The sequence below is a fragment of the Oreochromis niloticus genome, linkage group LG22 (assembly GCF_001858045.2).
Source record: "Oreochromis niloticus isolate F11D_XX linkage group LG22, O_niloticus_UMD_NMBU, whole genome shotgun sequence".
NCBI lineage: Eukaryota > Metazoa > Chordata > Actinopteri > Cichliformes > Cichlidae > Oreochromis > Oreochromis niloticus.
The window spans coordinates 18532372-18546427 of record NC_031985.2 but is presented as its reverse complement, the minus strand read 5'-3'; the positions used below and the strand labels follow the sequence as shown (position 1 = coordinate 18546427).

The window sequence follows — 14056 nt, the reverse complement described above, 5'->3', positions numbered from 1 at the left end:
ACTTTCTACTACTGCAGAGCACAATAAAAAATGTGATCCAAATGTTCGAAATGCACCAGTGAGCAGTGCAAAAGGACGATCTTTGCTGACAGCAGCGTTTTTTAATTCTAAATGCTTTTTAATACCCGCTCGGTTCTGCTTGGGTTCGAGAGATGTAAATTTCATCAGCAGGCAGTGAGGGCAAGGATCTCACTAGAATCTGATGTAAGAGAATTTATACCGAAAAGCACCAACTACGCATGCGCCCCAGGCAGTGGAAAGGACTTCAAAGAAGTAAAACAGGAATGACCTCTCTGCAGTGCCTGCGTCCGCAACAGACTATATAAAGGCTTAAGCAGTATAAAAAAAATCTAGATTGGCCTTTTCTCTAGATTAAAAAAATAGTACGAGATTTAGACTTTAACTTACATTTTCTCGCTTATTCTTGTAGATGAAGAAACACTATATGGACACTCAAATATTTGATAGTGTTTAGCGCTATATAAGGAGCTAAACGTGAGAAAGAGGTTTTATGAAAGCAATTTTTGGTTCAGTTGATTTTATTATTATGGAAACGTTACGTTCATTGGAAAGGACGAACAGACTGATGCAGACACAACGGCATCATTTTTTTTCTTGTAACCTTAATTATTGGTGCACGTTAACATCCGTGAGCATTGTAATGTGCTTACTGCAAGTATTGAAAGATTCTTATTAGTTTATGTGTTGAAACCCATATAGTGATTGTATTGTTAGTGGATGATAAGGTTCCTCATAGCAACTCGGACGGTGGCAAGCCGTGATCGTATAGTGGTTAGTACTCTGCGTTGTGGCCGCAGCAACCCCGGTTCGAATCCGGGTCACGGCAATTCCGAAACCTGTGTTATGTTTACGTTACAAATCTCGCGTCTCCAATGTCCGTTTCAACTTTTAGTCGCTTCCGCTATTTTGTATTACTTCAGCTTTATTGTCTGTGAGAAAGTTTTTTAGTTGTATTAAAACATCCAAGGGAGTTAACATTAGTACATCAGAAATAGTGTGAAATATTAATACTAGAAGATTTTTAAAAAAAAACAAACAAACAAACAAAAAAAAACACCAACTTGGTGTTAAAAGACCTTTAAAACACATTACTAGACAACTTAAAAGAATAAAAGGTCGACACAGAGACAGTGATACCCTTGAGCCAATTTCACAAAAAAGTACACAGCTAGGGATAAATATTTAACTAATTTCAGTGGACTATTTACTCTACATGAACACTACTTGTGTTAAAAGGCACATCAGTTAGTGTAACTGTGGCCTTTTGAGCAGATGCTTTTAAAACACATTCTGTAGTAATAGTTTGCAGAGAACGATTCAACATAGCCAAGAACTGAGTGAAAAACTTAAATTATCACCAGTTACTTGTGCCATTGTATCATAGAAATGTTGTTCAGGAAATGATACTTTCATACCACTGTTCTCTAAAATCCTTAACATCATCAACAGGAGTATTTTGTCAATGCCATATTTCTTTGCATCTTGGTTATGAAACAAAGAAATGAGATGGATGTTCATCAATAAGGAATTCAGACTAGGTGGTAAATTCTGCAATGTAAAACAAAGACATCCAAACTTATTAATGTCTTTTTTTAATTTAATCTTAAATTTGCAGTGCACTTTTAGATTTTGAGAATAATAGTTAACATTTGCAATATCTGCCTTCAGAAAAAGCTTTATACACATTTCCGAGAGTAGCTGGTTTATTCATGGGACGTGAAACTTCTCCATCTTAAAGGAAAACTTTTCATTTTCAAATGAACTTTCATAAATGAAAGTGTCATTTACTGGGACTTGCTCATATCAACTGGATGATTTGTTTCTCTTTGAATCATATCTCACTCCCAGATGAATTTCAACTGGTTCAACAAAACCCCATTTCTCACTAAAATACTATGTTACTATGAGAACTATCTAAATGGTTTCTAAAACCTGCAAAACTCTTAAACTGCAGTGAACATTCATCTTGGGCACAAATGGAAACGAATTATTTTTTGCGTGGGTATAACTCATGAAAAAAATTAAGATGTTGGATTAATGCACAAGGTATATTGTGCAAGGATCTACAAATGTAACATCTGTACAAGTACGTGTCTTTCAGCTTGCTTTTAAGAATGCAGTTCTTTACCATTGGGCTCCCTACTGTTGTGGAACCAAAATTGCTGAGTGCAAGGATTCTTTAGCCATAAATAACTCATAACAGAAGACAAAACTACATAAGGTGCACCATGCAATGACCTCAAAGAACAGTAACACTGTATATTAACTTGGCAATAAGCTGCTGTTCATGGACTTTGCTCTTAGCTCTTTCTATAGCTTTGGAGCCACCAAAACGTAAAACAAAAAACACATTGTTCTAACATTTAAACAAAAACAGTGATAACAAAAAAGTCAAAAAATAAAGGTCCTAGTCAGAAATTCCTCTTTTTGGGCTCCAAGTGAGTACAAGAAAATGGGGTTGTTTAATAGACTTTTATGGGCTCAAAGTACAAAATATTTATGACCACATTTTGAGCCCATAGACTTTACTCTACGAATTCGAACTCTCATGAGTATAACATAGCAGTGCATGGAGCCAAAAACATTTTTCTTTCTTCAAAACATTTCTCAGACACCTGCATTTTCATATTTGACCACGGAGTAGTGAACTGTGGTTAGGGTTTTGTAACTAGAAAAGCACAATAAATAACTACCTGTGTTATAAAATGACAACTTTCTATGAAAGATCAAGATTATGATCTATTACAAATTATGCAATTACATCAAATAAAATGATGATTTCTTGCTTTTTTCCTTTAAATAAGTAGATAAATAATTTCAAATGAAATATTGATATTTATTCCCGCTCCAAGTGCGCCAGTGACGTCAAATCTCGCGGCACCTCTTCCCAAATCTCGCCGGAGAAGCTAACAAGGAAGCGAATGGCGGAAATGTAGAGCCACCTCACGCTTTCAGTTAGTAATTTCTGGATATAGCTCTTTCTTTTCTTCTTAAAAGCAGAACCGAGCCCAGAGTCCAGCAGATGTCTTCAGGCGAAAGCACTACGCGGTTCTGAAGAAGCGATGCGGTCGCTCTGAGTCGCCTGACAGGGTTTGTAAAGTGGATGGACGGATGGGCAGTCAGTGAGCCAGCTGAGAGCGTCCTGTCACCGACAGCCTGCCAGTTTAAACACCGGTAATGTGTAACGTTAATATGGGAGGTTTGCTTATTTTATGTGCCTTAAAAGCAAAGGGAATACAGCATTCGTTCAGGATTAGCGTCACTAAAGCTGTGGGTTGAAGGTAGCACATCATCCCCACACAGAAAAAGCAAATGCAGATCCGACCATATGGAACAACTGACAGCTAGTGTATCATAGTTTGAGTTGGTTAAAGAGCTTCAGAGTGCCTATCAGGAGACAGTTTGATGCTTTTACCATCAGTATAAAAACAGGTGTGCGGGTGTTTACTGCAACATAACGCAGAATTAAGCCAAACAATCTGTGGGAGACCTGAGTCTCCAGTGTGCTAACAATGATTCTGTTATTTAGATGTAGCAGCTTAAAAATGTGTACTACTATATATTTTTCCAGACAGTATCAGATCTGTAGTTCACTACATCACCTGCCATTTAATTTCTTTAAATATGAGGGCCTTCTTTCATCCTGCTAATGACTTGTTTGTGTGGTATAACCGTGGTAAAACTGGAAGAGCAAGTTTTGCCAAATGTTCCTGACCAGCTGTATCCCATATTCATTAAAATGATTGGCAAATAAACTCTTTATCTTAATTTATTTTTTCTTTCTAAGACCAATCTGAGACAAGTGACAAGTCAGGTGATTGAGACAATTGTCTGATCCCTAATTGGTGTTTAAAATTAATCAAGTTTGAAGCTTCATACTTAAATCGAATCCTCGCCGTGTAACGCCTCATTTGCAGACATATGGCCCTGCCGCTCAGTTAGCCGAGGGAGACGAGGAAACAACGCGAGCATCATGTTTCTGAAAACATCGTTCACCACCCTGATCGTGGGGGTGTTTGTGGTCTACGTGCTCCACACCTGCTGGGTGATGTACGGGATCGTGTACACCAAACCCTGCAGCAACCCCAAAGGTGCCAACTGCATCACACCCTTCCTGGCTGGGAACCCCAAACTGCAGGTCAGTTGTGTGCAAGGATGGTCGTGCGGGTCATGCGTGAGTCTGGTTTCTCTCTTTGGTGTGGGTGCTTGACATGTTCCTCTTTGTTCGTTAGCTGAGCATCTACACCGCACTGCGGTCGAATGCAGAAGGAGGCCATACTCTGATCCACAAAGAGGAGAACTTTGATGTCAACAGCAAGTTTGAAAGGTTGGTTGTTTTGGGGGGGGAGTTAAGAGATTCACATTTATTATCTTAACTGAAGTAAAACCTATGAGATAAAAACAGACACTGAATTGAAAGCGCAGCCTCTTGTGGTATGAAACGGTGTTACAAGGAGATTTGATTGAAGCATTCTGAAAACCGGATTTCTTTTTTAAAGTTCTGTTTTAAATTTCATTCATTTCTTTTCCATGTTTCCCACAGGACAATCAATGTCTCCCTACCTAAGAAAACTCGTAATAATGGAACTCTATACGCACTAATATTTGTCCATCAAGCTGCTCACGATCCGTGGCACGATCCACGACAAGTCCACTCGGTTGCTCAGCTCACCACGTACATGGTCCCTAAACCGCCTGAAATCTCTCTGATATCTGGAGAAGATAAAACACAGGTACCATACTGTCTGTGCTACTGCTGCAAGTCACCACACAGAAAGTACTGTTTTCCTTCCTTTCAGTTAACAGTTATGTGGTTTATTTGAAAAGGATCCACACCGCTCAGACATGAAGAGGAACTGTGCCGCTTTTATCAAGCTTTAATCAGATCACTAAACTCCTCTCATGCAGGGTCAGAAAGAAGGCCAGCAGAAGAAGCCGCATGACGCAGTGCCAGGGGGCGGAGCCAGAGCTGGAGCCACCTCTGTGTCAGACCATCCAGTTTCACACTGGCGCTCCCGCCTCACTGTCAACATTGTCGGCGACCACTTCCTCTTTGACAGAGAATACCTCCCAAATGATGTCCACAGATACCTCAGAGTGTAAGATGGCGGCTACACAAACACACATGGCACTATGAGAGGAAATGGATATCCAAGGGACGTGTGTGTGTGTGTGTTGTTTTTTTTGTTTTTGTTTTTTTTTTAAAGAAGAGGTTTAAAAGATGGGTCCACAGTTTGGGAGCTCTAACCTAAGGCCCAGCCACTTTAATTTTTTAGCCAAGACCTAGAAATAGCCAAAAGGGCGTGGCATGTAAAGGGTTAAAAAGTGCCAATTCTAATCCAGGCAGCAGCTTTCTGATTCAGCCGCAGCCGGTGAAGCGAGCCATGACCGATGCCGACATAAAGAGCATTTCAATAGTGGAGGCGAGAAAAAGAAATGATGCTTTGAGTAGAGCCTTCATACTGCTGTACTAGCTGTACTTTTAACGGATTACAGGCTTGTCGTGAAGATCAAAGAGTTCCATAAAATGTTTTATCTGTATGTGTTCCAGATTTCAGAATGGGAAGAAGGTGGTGTATCTACCTCTGCTGTTTGTTGATGAGCTCAGCAACCGGGTCAAGGACCTCGTGGTAAGTTTTCAATTTTAAATAAATATTATGCAACAGACTGCAACTCCCTGTCAGGTAGTCCCAGTGGCAGATTTTCAAATGCAATGCTTTTTTTCTATTATTCATCTTATTAGCTCACGGAACTGGTTAGAGGACAATGAGTTTATGAGGCCACAATAATGATGTGTTAATTAATGCATGGCTGAGAAGCTTGTTATATTTTTTTTTTTATGTTTTTGTGTGTAGGAGATCAACAGTACCACTACAGAACTTCCTCTGACCATCTCCTACGACTCAATCTCTCTGGGCAGACTTCGATTCTGGATCCACATGCAAGACGCCGTTTACTCTCTGCAGCAGTTCGGTATGCTAATCTTCCTTCTTGCTTAATTTCACACATTCACTGCAGCCCTGAACTTTTCTAGACATTACCTGATCGAGCATCCTGTGCGAACGCAAAGTTTGAAGTTCACCTCCTACTATAAGTGATGTATGATTGCACAGTGCGGTGCATTTAGCACATCCATGGTGTTTAAATAGTGCTCAGTTGGTAATAAGGGGCCCAAAGCATGCCAAGAAAATATCCCACAGCCCTAAACCGTTGATACGAGGCAGAAAGGATCCATGCTTTCATGCTGTTTACACCAGATTGTGAGCCTTTAAAGTCACATATCGCAGCGGAAATCAAGACTCATTAGACCAGGCAACATTTTCCCGATCTTTTGCTGTCCAATTTTTGTTAAGTCGGTGCAAATTGTAGCGTTAATGTGTGTAGCATGAGGTGTGGTCTTCTGCTGTTGCAGCCCATCTGCTTCAATAGTCTACGTGTTGTTTTGTTTTGTTTTTTCTCTTCTGCATCCTTCAGATAGAGCTTCAGCCAGGTTTCCTGATCATGTCTACACACCTAAATGCAGTGTGGTTTTCTGTATCTGTTTTTACAGGGTTCACAGAGAAGGATGCCGATGAGATTAAAGGGATCTTCGTGGATACCAACCTGTATTTCTTGGCCCTGACTTTCTTTGTAGCGGCTTTCCACGTGAGTGTGGCTGCAGACTTTTAGAGTGTACTTTGAATCCTTAAGTGAGCTGTTCATTTCAGTTCACAGTAGGAAACATTTTTATCATTACAAAATATCACATATAAGTAAAGCTTGGGGTAATAAGTCACCTAACTGGGTCATTTTAAGGTCAAATAAAGATGCCAGTCTTAACTCTGAATGCTCTTTCAGCTCCTCTTTGACTTCCTGGCCTTCAAAAATGACATCAGCTTCTGGAAGCAGAAGAAAAGTATGGTGGGAATGTCCAGCAAAGCAGGTTTGTTAGCTTCACGGCACTGTTTCACCTTCTCACCAAACCCCTTCAAAATCCAGTTTATACAGTTTATATGGGCACAAAGAATCACCATGAATACATTTGTGGTTAGTGGCTAAATAAACTACTCCTAGTAGAGTGTGTGAATGTCACCCTGTAATAAGGCTTTGACAAATGTGCAGAACAGGTGAATCTACAATATTTTTTCATATTCTGAATCTGCTGGTTGGCCAGCAATATTTCACCCACAAGGATTATAAGAGACAGCGCTTGTACCTTAATAGTTTTTGAATCATTTTGGCTTTGCAGTGACAGATCCACAGAACCGGCACTGTGGGACCTCTGATTTATGGGTTTTTAGAGAAGTGGCAGCTGAGGAAAAAAAGAGCAAAAAACACAGGAATAAATGTTAAGTGTAATTATATAACCCTACAAATGTTTCCCAGTGTTGTAAGATAACACAAAAGGCTTTTAAAACATGTGGGATAAAGTGTTATCAAGAGACTCGAGCTGAACCAAATGATTGGTCATCAGTGTCAGTTTGGGAGAGCCATTTGCTATCTCACATTTTCTGTTATTTGCTTCTATTTCAGTGCTGTGGCGATGTTTCAGTACCATAGTGATTTTCCTCTATTTGCTTGACGAGCAGACCAGTCTGCTTGTCCTCATACCTGCAGGGATCGGCTCTATGATTGAAGTAAACGCACACACGCAATTAAAAATGAATTTAAACACACACAAAATGACCATTTATTCTCACTTCAGATTTGATTAAAATGTGATTACGTGATCTGTAATCTATAATAATGTGTGTGGTTTTTTTTGTTTGTTTGTTTGTTGTTTTTTTTAAGGTCTGGAAAGTGAAGAAAGCCTTTAAGATTCAAGTTTTCTGGAAAGGAGGCAAACCCACATTCCTGGTATGTGTGCATGTGCCTTTATCTGTAATCTCTTTTTTTCTGTTATCAGCCATGTATCTACCTCTTTGTTGGTTTAGACCGGGCCTTTGGGAGGTGGCTACACAATTTATACACACAAAATTGAGCATAACTGGTTTAAAATGCTGTGCAGTACACAGTGTTGTATAAAAGTCATTCAACTCTGTGTTGCTTTTTATATTTTGTTTCCAAGAAGCTGCACTTGGATTTTTTTAAAGCCTTGAGCAACAGTTCTCCAGGCTTTTTGGAGCTCTTTGAAAGTTTTTCTTTGGACATTGGCTACTTTTTCACTAATTTTCAGTCCAGCCCTAACCTGAACCTGAACATTTCAGAAGGGGAAAAAAAAACATTTTCAGATGAATCTTATTTTGTTTTTAACACTGAGCTCAGCGCTCATTCAAGCCTGAAAAGGTACCTCAGAGGATGAACCAGTGTTGTGGATGCGTAACAGACAACTTGGCAAAGAAGCAATTTAAATTTTTATCTTTAGGTACTTTCTTACTAGCAGCATGTTGCAAAAACATGACTTTGTTGTCATGTCTTTAGCCGAATATACAAAACACCACAAGCACAGTTTAACATAAACTCAAATAAATTTGTATTTTTGCACCAACAAGGTGATTCCCAAAGTGCTATAAGCCAGAAGCTTGGCATATCTCAGCATGGTGTGCAGTGTGTCCTTTAAAAAACTTGAGGAAACTGACCAAATGAAGGGCAAAAGAAGGTGTGGCAGGCCTAAAATATATGTACCTACAGTTGCTGTCAAGAAGCCAGTTTTAAGGGAACTTGGGAGAAAAGGTTTTGTGGCGTGATGAATCCAAATGGGAAATTTCTGGTTATTTGCTGAGGATGTCAGGAGATGAGTACAACAGTGAGTGTCAGTTAAGAGCTTTAAATGTCTTTCCAGAAGCTTGGATCTGAAAACTACTTAAAGAAATGATGAGAAATCTTGCCTGAGAGTTCAGGCTGTGTTAAAGAATAAAGGTGGTCATACCTGTACATTCTGTTTTTTGCCTTATACACTGTAATTCCATATATGTTTAAATATCTATTTAAATCAAAGTACAACATATACACATCCAGTTATTTCCTATGCCAGGAAGGCTCTGGGTTAAGGAGCAGAGAGCAGTCTTACACAGCCTGTGCTAGAACATCCAACTCGCTCTTAAATTATCTGACATGTTGACTCAAAGTACCATTTTTTTCTAAGTGCTGCACGCTGCTTTTTTTATCTGCTGGTTTTATTCTCTTATGGTGCTTTCTGCTGTAATAATATTTGTATTAAATTAAATTACTGTCCTTTGACAAAGCACAGAGCAGATAATGGAACTTTAGCCATGTTAATAAATAAAAAAGATAAATGTTCATGCAGCATTGTAGGCAGGATAATACATGCTTAATAGAAAACGCGACAATCCTTTCTTATAAATGTAAAACGCTACATCGAGGCGCTTGAGTTTATAATTATCCTTGTCTGCATTTTTCCTTAATTTCTGCAGCACTGACTGCAGCTGTAGAGATTTTTAAAATGTGAGCGAAAACATGGGTCAAGTGTGCTAATGAGTGTTTCTGTTCTGTTACAGTTTGGAAAGTTAGATGAATCTGAGAGGAGAACGGAAGAATACGATACCCTGGTAGGACACGAGACAATTAATTATCAGTTGTTTCTTTGCGATATGAGCACTTACGCTGATTGCCTCTTTCTTTATGTTTCTGTAGGCCATGAAGTATCTCTCATACCTCCTTTACCCACTGTGTATCGGAGGGGCAGTGTATGCACTAATATTTTTACGATACAAGAGGTAGGAGTCTGCGTATGTGTAAGGAACAATCACGGGATACTGATCGACTCAGTCTGACGGGTCATCACTCATTTTGATTGTGTATCTTTCTGTTGTAGTTGGTACTCGTGGCTGATTAACAGCTTGGTGAACGGTAAGATGCTCTATACTCTTAGCACACACAGAAAATACCTCTGTCCATATCAGTCATAATAAATCCTCATGTGTTTTTCTTCCCTTTATAGGTGTTTATGCATTTGGGTTCCTCTTCATGCTTCCTCAGCTATTTGTCAACTATAAGGTCAGTTTTACTTTGAAGTTACTGATTCACAAAAATCAGTAACCTATGCAATCTGTGTAATAAATGCACACATTAAAACACAGAAATCTAACAATAAAATGCCACAGTGTGCAAACTGCAGTTTATTGACATAACATAACTAAACAGCACAGTATTCATGGCTGCATGACTGATTATTCAGCTCTGTTCTTTATTTAACAGCTGAAGTCTGTTGCCCACTTGCCCTGGAAAGCCTTCATGTATAAGGTAAAAATACATTTCCTGTTGTTTTCTGAGTGGTTTAGCAAATGGATGGTAAGTCCTCAGTAACACAGGCTGAGAGACTGATTGGTAACCATAGGGTGCTAAGGAAAAATGCGTGTTCTGTGAGTGGTTGCTGGCAGTCACTAGATAAATCGGCCGCAAAGAGGGTGCTGCAAAAAAACACTTTTTAATGGTTTTGATCTCAAGACGCTTGGTACAGTCACCTGTAGTTTGAGCAGAAGACGTCCACTTGTCTGCAAACACTTGCCAACTTCTCTCCGAAGGGTAGCGAAACTGACATAAATAGAAACCGAGGCAATTTGGGGGGGGGTGCAGCAACCTCTTTCACTTAGAGCAACCACTTGTCAACCAATCCGAGAATGCACACATTTCCCTAGCAACCAGATTCCCGGAGAGTGAATGACTGGTCTCTAACCTGGTGTGACTGAGGCCTACATCTTTCATACTGTTTTTATAGCTTTTAACTTTGCATATAATAATGCTGATCAGTGATTTAATTACTAAAGCACTCTCACTTCTAAATGAAGAATGAAAGTGTATCTATTATTATTTTCAAATGTTCAAGAGCCGATTTGTCAGAATAACTGATCATCCCTACAAACAATGACTACATTTTTTTTTTTTTTTATCCATCTTTTGAGAATGTTCATGGACTTCTTTCATGTTAACAGGCATTCAATACCTTCATCGATGACGTGTTTGCCTTCATCATCACCATGCCAACGTCTCACAGACTGGCCTGTTTCAGAGATGATGTGGTGTTTCTCATCTACCTTTACCAGAGATGGTATATACACACGACATTACACGTAGCACATTTGTTAAAAACATGCACATTTTTTCAGAGTTAAAACTCTCCGTTTCCTTCACCAGGCTCTACCCAGTGGACAAAACAAGAGTAAATGAATATGGAGTGTCGTACGATGAAAACCCCAAAGAGAAGAGTCACTAGACTCGGAGGAATTTGCTTTCATGATCTGGAATCTGTGGGTATTTGTCTTATTTCCACTGGTGTCCACTCATCTTTATCAACTGGACTGAGTTTAATGGTCAGGGGGAAATGTTTGTTGTATATGTTCCAGGTGCATAAATGTGCTCACGGTTCTGACTTTTTCCACCCTGTTAAAAGAGCAACATCATCTTCTGCTTCGTCTGACAGTCTGACGAAGCCTTCTTGTTTTGTTTTTTTTTTGGGGGGGGGGGGGGGGGGGGGATTTTTTTTTTTTTTTACAGTGTGTGTGATGGGACACAGTGACGAGCTACATCTCTGGCCCTTTCAGACTGACATAACAGCCTGCAAATATACACTTACAATGTAATTGGTGTGAACTGCTTGCAATCGTTTTTTTTATTTTTCATGTTTTTTCCAGAGATTTAAATGCACAAAGGAATCTTTATAATTCTTAACAATGCTACGCTCGTGTTTTGAAAAAGTTGATTCAGCCTGCTCTGACAGCTGGCAGATGTAGTTTATCTACGAGCTGCAGAGAAAGAGCTGCTTTGCTCATCTGAGAGCTTTATTCACTAAGAAGACCTTATCCAGTGGCTTGTTGTATACCTACCAGATAAGACAGCCTTCAAGTAAAATCAAGATAGCTGTGTGACGGCAGGGATACAAAGACTGTGCTGTGACAAAAAAGGGGGGAGTGTGGCAAAGGTGAAGCATTCTAACTGATGTTTCAGGCAGCTCAATAATATTGTTCCAGACAGTCTCAGAAAAATCAGGCTGTAGTCATAATTGCAGCTTTTGTGCTTAAGTGGCCACTATTTCTAAATTGGTAGCTGGTGTTTATGGTAATTGGAATAAAATATGAAAGCTGCAATAAGCAAAGGTAAGCCATACAGAAACTAAAAAGGATGTATTGTTAGCTCTTTTGAATATGTAAATTATCAGAAATTATGTTCATTCTTTTTAAGCATTTCTCAATAACTTGGCAATCTGGCTCTTAAAAAAAAAAAAAATTGTACAAAATTATATCCAAAATGATCACGTGCATACAGTTGACATTTGTTAGTTCTGTGACAAAGAACGGTCATGTTTAACGCTACAGTCACACTAGGGAAAACAGTAGTTGGAGGCCACGGCACGACCAAAACCATTCTGCCTGTGTGCTATAAACTTGTAAGTCAAAGTGACTTTAGTGCAAGACGGCGATGAAATGGCAGTAAGGACAATAAGTCAGTCTGCTATCAGTTTGCAACTGAATAGGATCCAGTTGGCAATTACATGCAATCTGCTTGTGAGGAGATGTGGGCAAAAACTACAAATCTGTTGACATGTGTTATAAATCTGTTGCTGTCTACACAAACACAAATTCACATTAAACCCTAGCCGAGTCCGGCAAGTGTTTCCATAGATTTAAAATAGGAATTCCTCCACGAATAGTGATGTAGTTGATGTAAAGTATTTACATTTTTGTTGTCTTTTTTTTCCTCCTAGTTACAAGGAAGTCACTGTCCTGCTTTTGCTCTAGTGTGACTGAGTTGTAAAGAGAACCTGTTATGCTCGTTTTTTATTACGCACTCTGTTATGATGTAAATGTTCATAATAAGAGATAATTAGACAAACACATTTGAATGTAATCTCTAAATGGGAGAAACGAAACACCAAAAGCAAAACAAAACGGTTTACAGTACTTTGTTCTACTTCCTTATTAATATGATGATATCAGCTTATCAAGGAGATATGCAGACCTATATACATAAATTGACGGTGATTAAGTTTGCTTCCAGTAGCTTACTTTTGCTTCCGCAAAGCAAACAAAGTTGCCAAAAAAATAAAAAAATAAAATAAAACGGTATGCATGACAGAGAGGCCAGCCTTAAAGAGAGAGCAGCTTAAATAGCTTATTTCGCACAATGTAAAATTTCATATCGACATAATGAGTATGCTTTTAAAGTGAGAATAAACTGTAACATTTGGGGGCAAAATCAAAGAAAATGGGATTTAAAACGTAAACGTTTAGAAATCCAAATTTGAAAAGTGATGCACTTGAATGCATCACTTTTCAGTTCTGCTAAGAAGCACGGATTGTTACACAATTCTGTTTATTTGCCAGTAGATGGCAGGAGAATTTCACTAGAGGCAGAGGAGAAAGTTGTGATCTGTTGCCATGGAGAGAAGATTAATTGCCCGAGACATTCCAGAATCTTAAGCTTGAAAGTTCCAGAATCTGTGAAGTTGCATTCTGTCTGTTTTGTGTCTCTATAAAATGGTACTGACAGTTTCATTGTACCACACTCTGTATCACTGACAGTCCTACTGTCTTTTCCATCCATTTTTTTTCTTCTTCCTTTTTTTTTCTTCTTTTTTTTACATAACTGGGCCAAGAAAATCTGCTAGTGCCAAATGTGAGAATGAATAATGTTACCATTGTACGTTCACAATAGATGGTACATCGGATCTTTTGAATAAACACTGACATTGTGAGAGAGATGATGACGGAAATGTTTAAACAAAGTATTATTACACTGGGTTTATGCAGTCAAAATTTGATTTATTTGCCATAGTTTGGGGGTTTTTTAAGACTTTAATTGAAATAATGTACTTAATTTTCAGATATCATGATATATTAGGTCTGTATACAAAGGTTCTGCACAGGATTTATGTTCCTTAATAATAGAGTTGGCAGAGATTTGCCTTTAAATTGTTTTAGTTATTGTAATGTTTGTGTTTTTGATTGAGATGAAATTAAAAAATAACTGACAAAATGTTACGTGTATTTGGCATGTTACTATTGCTGGGGTCAACTGTTCAGTGGAAATCTTAGAAATGTTGCTCAGAGATAACCTGAGTAATGCAGAGATGATTTCATTTGTTAAGGGAAAAAGCTAG

The 14056-nt window shown here is 38.8% G+C and overlaps 1 protein-coding gene and 1 non-coding gene across 2 annotated transcripts; both read left to right on the top strand.

Moving 5' to 3' along the window:
* Positions 1–775: 775 nt before the first annotated feature.
* On the top strand, positions 776–847 carry trnah-gug (transfer RNA histidin (anticodon GUG)). The gene has a single exon. It is a non-coding gene; the product is annotated as a tRNA-His (tRNA).
* Positions 848–2902: 2055 nt separating this feature from the next.
* Positions 2903–13692, top strand: clptm1l (CLPTM1 like). The gene is made up of 18 exons (XM_013270669.3): positions 2903–3195; positions 3939–4159; positions 4254–4348; positions 4565–4754; positions 4930–5120; positions 5573–5651; positions 5877–5994; positions 6572–6666; positions 6859–6943; positions 7534–7637; positions 7792–7857; positions 9459–9509; positions 9595–9677; positions 9776–9810; positions 9902–9957; positions 10159–10203; positions 10893–11008; positions 11095–13692. Exons 2-18 carry the CDS (start codon positions 3995–3997, stop codon positions 11171–11173), a joined length of 1653 nt encoding a protein of 550 aa, XP_013126123.1. The 5' UTR covers positions 2903–3195; positions 3939–3994; the 3' UTR covers positions 11174–13692.
* Positions 13693–14056: the final 364 nt, after the last annotated feature.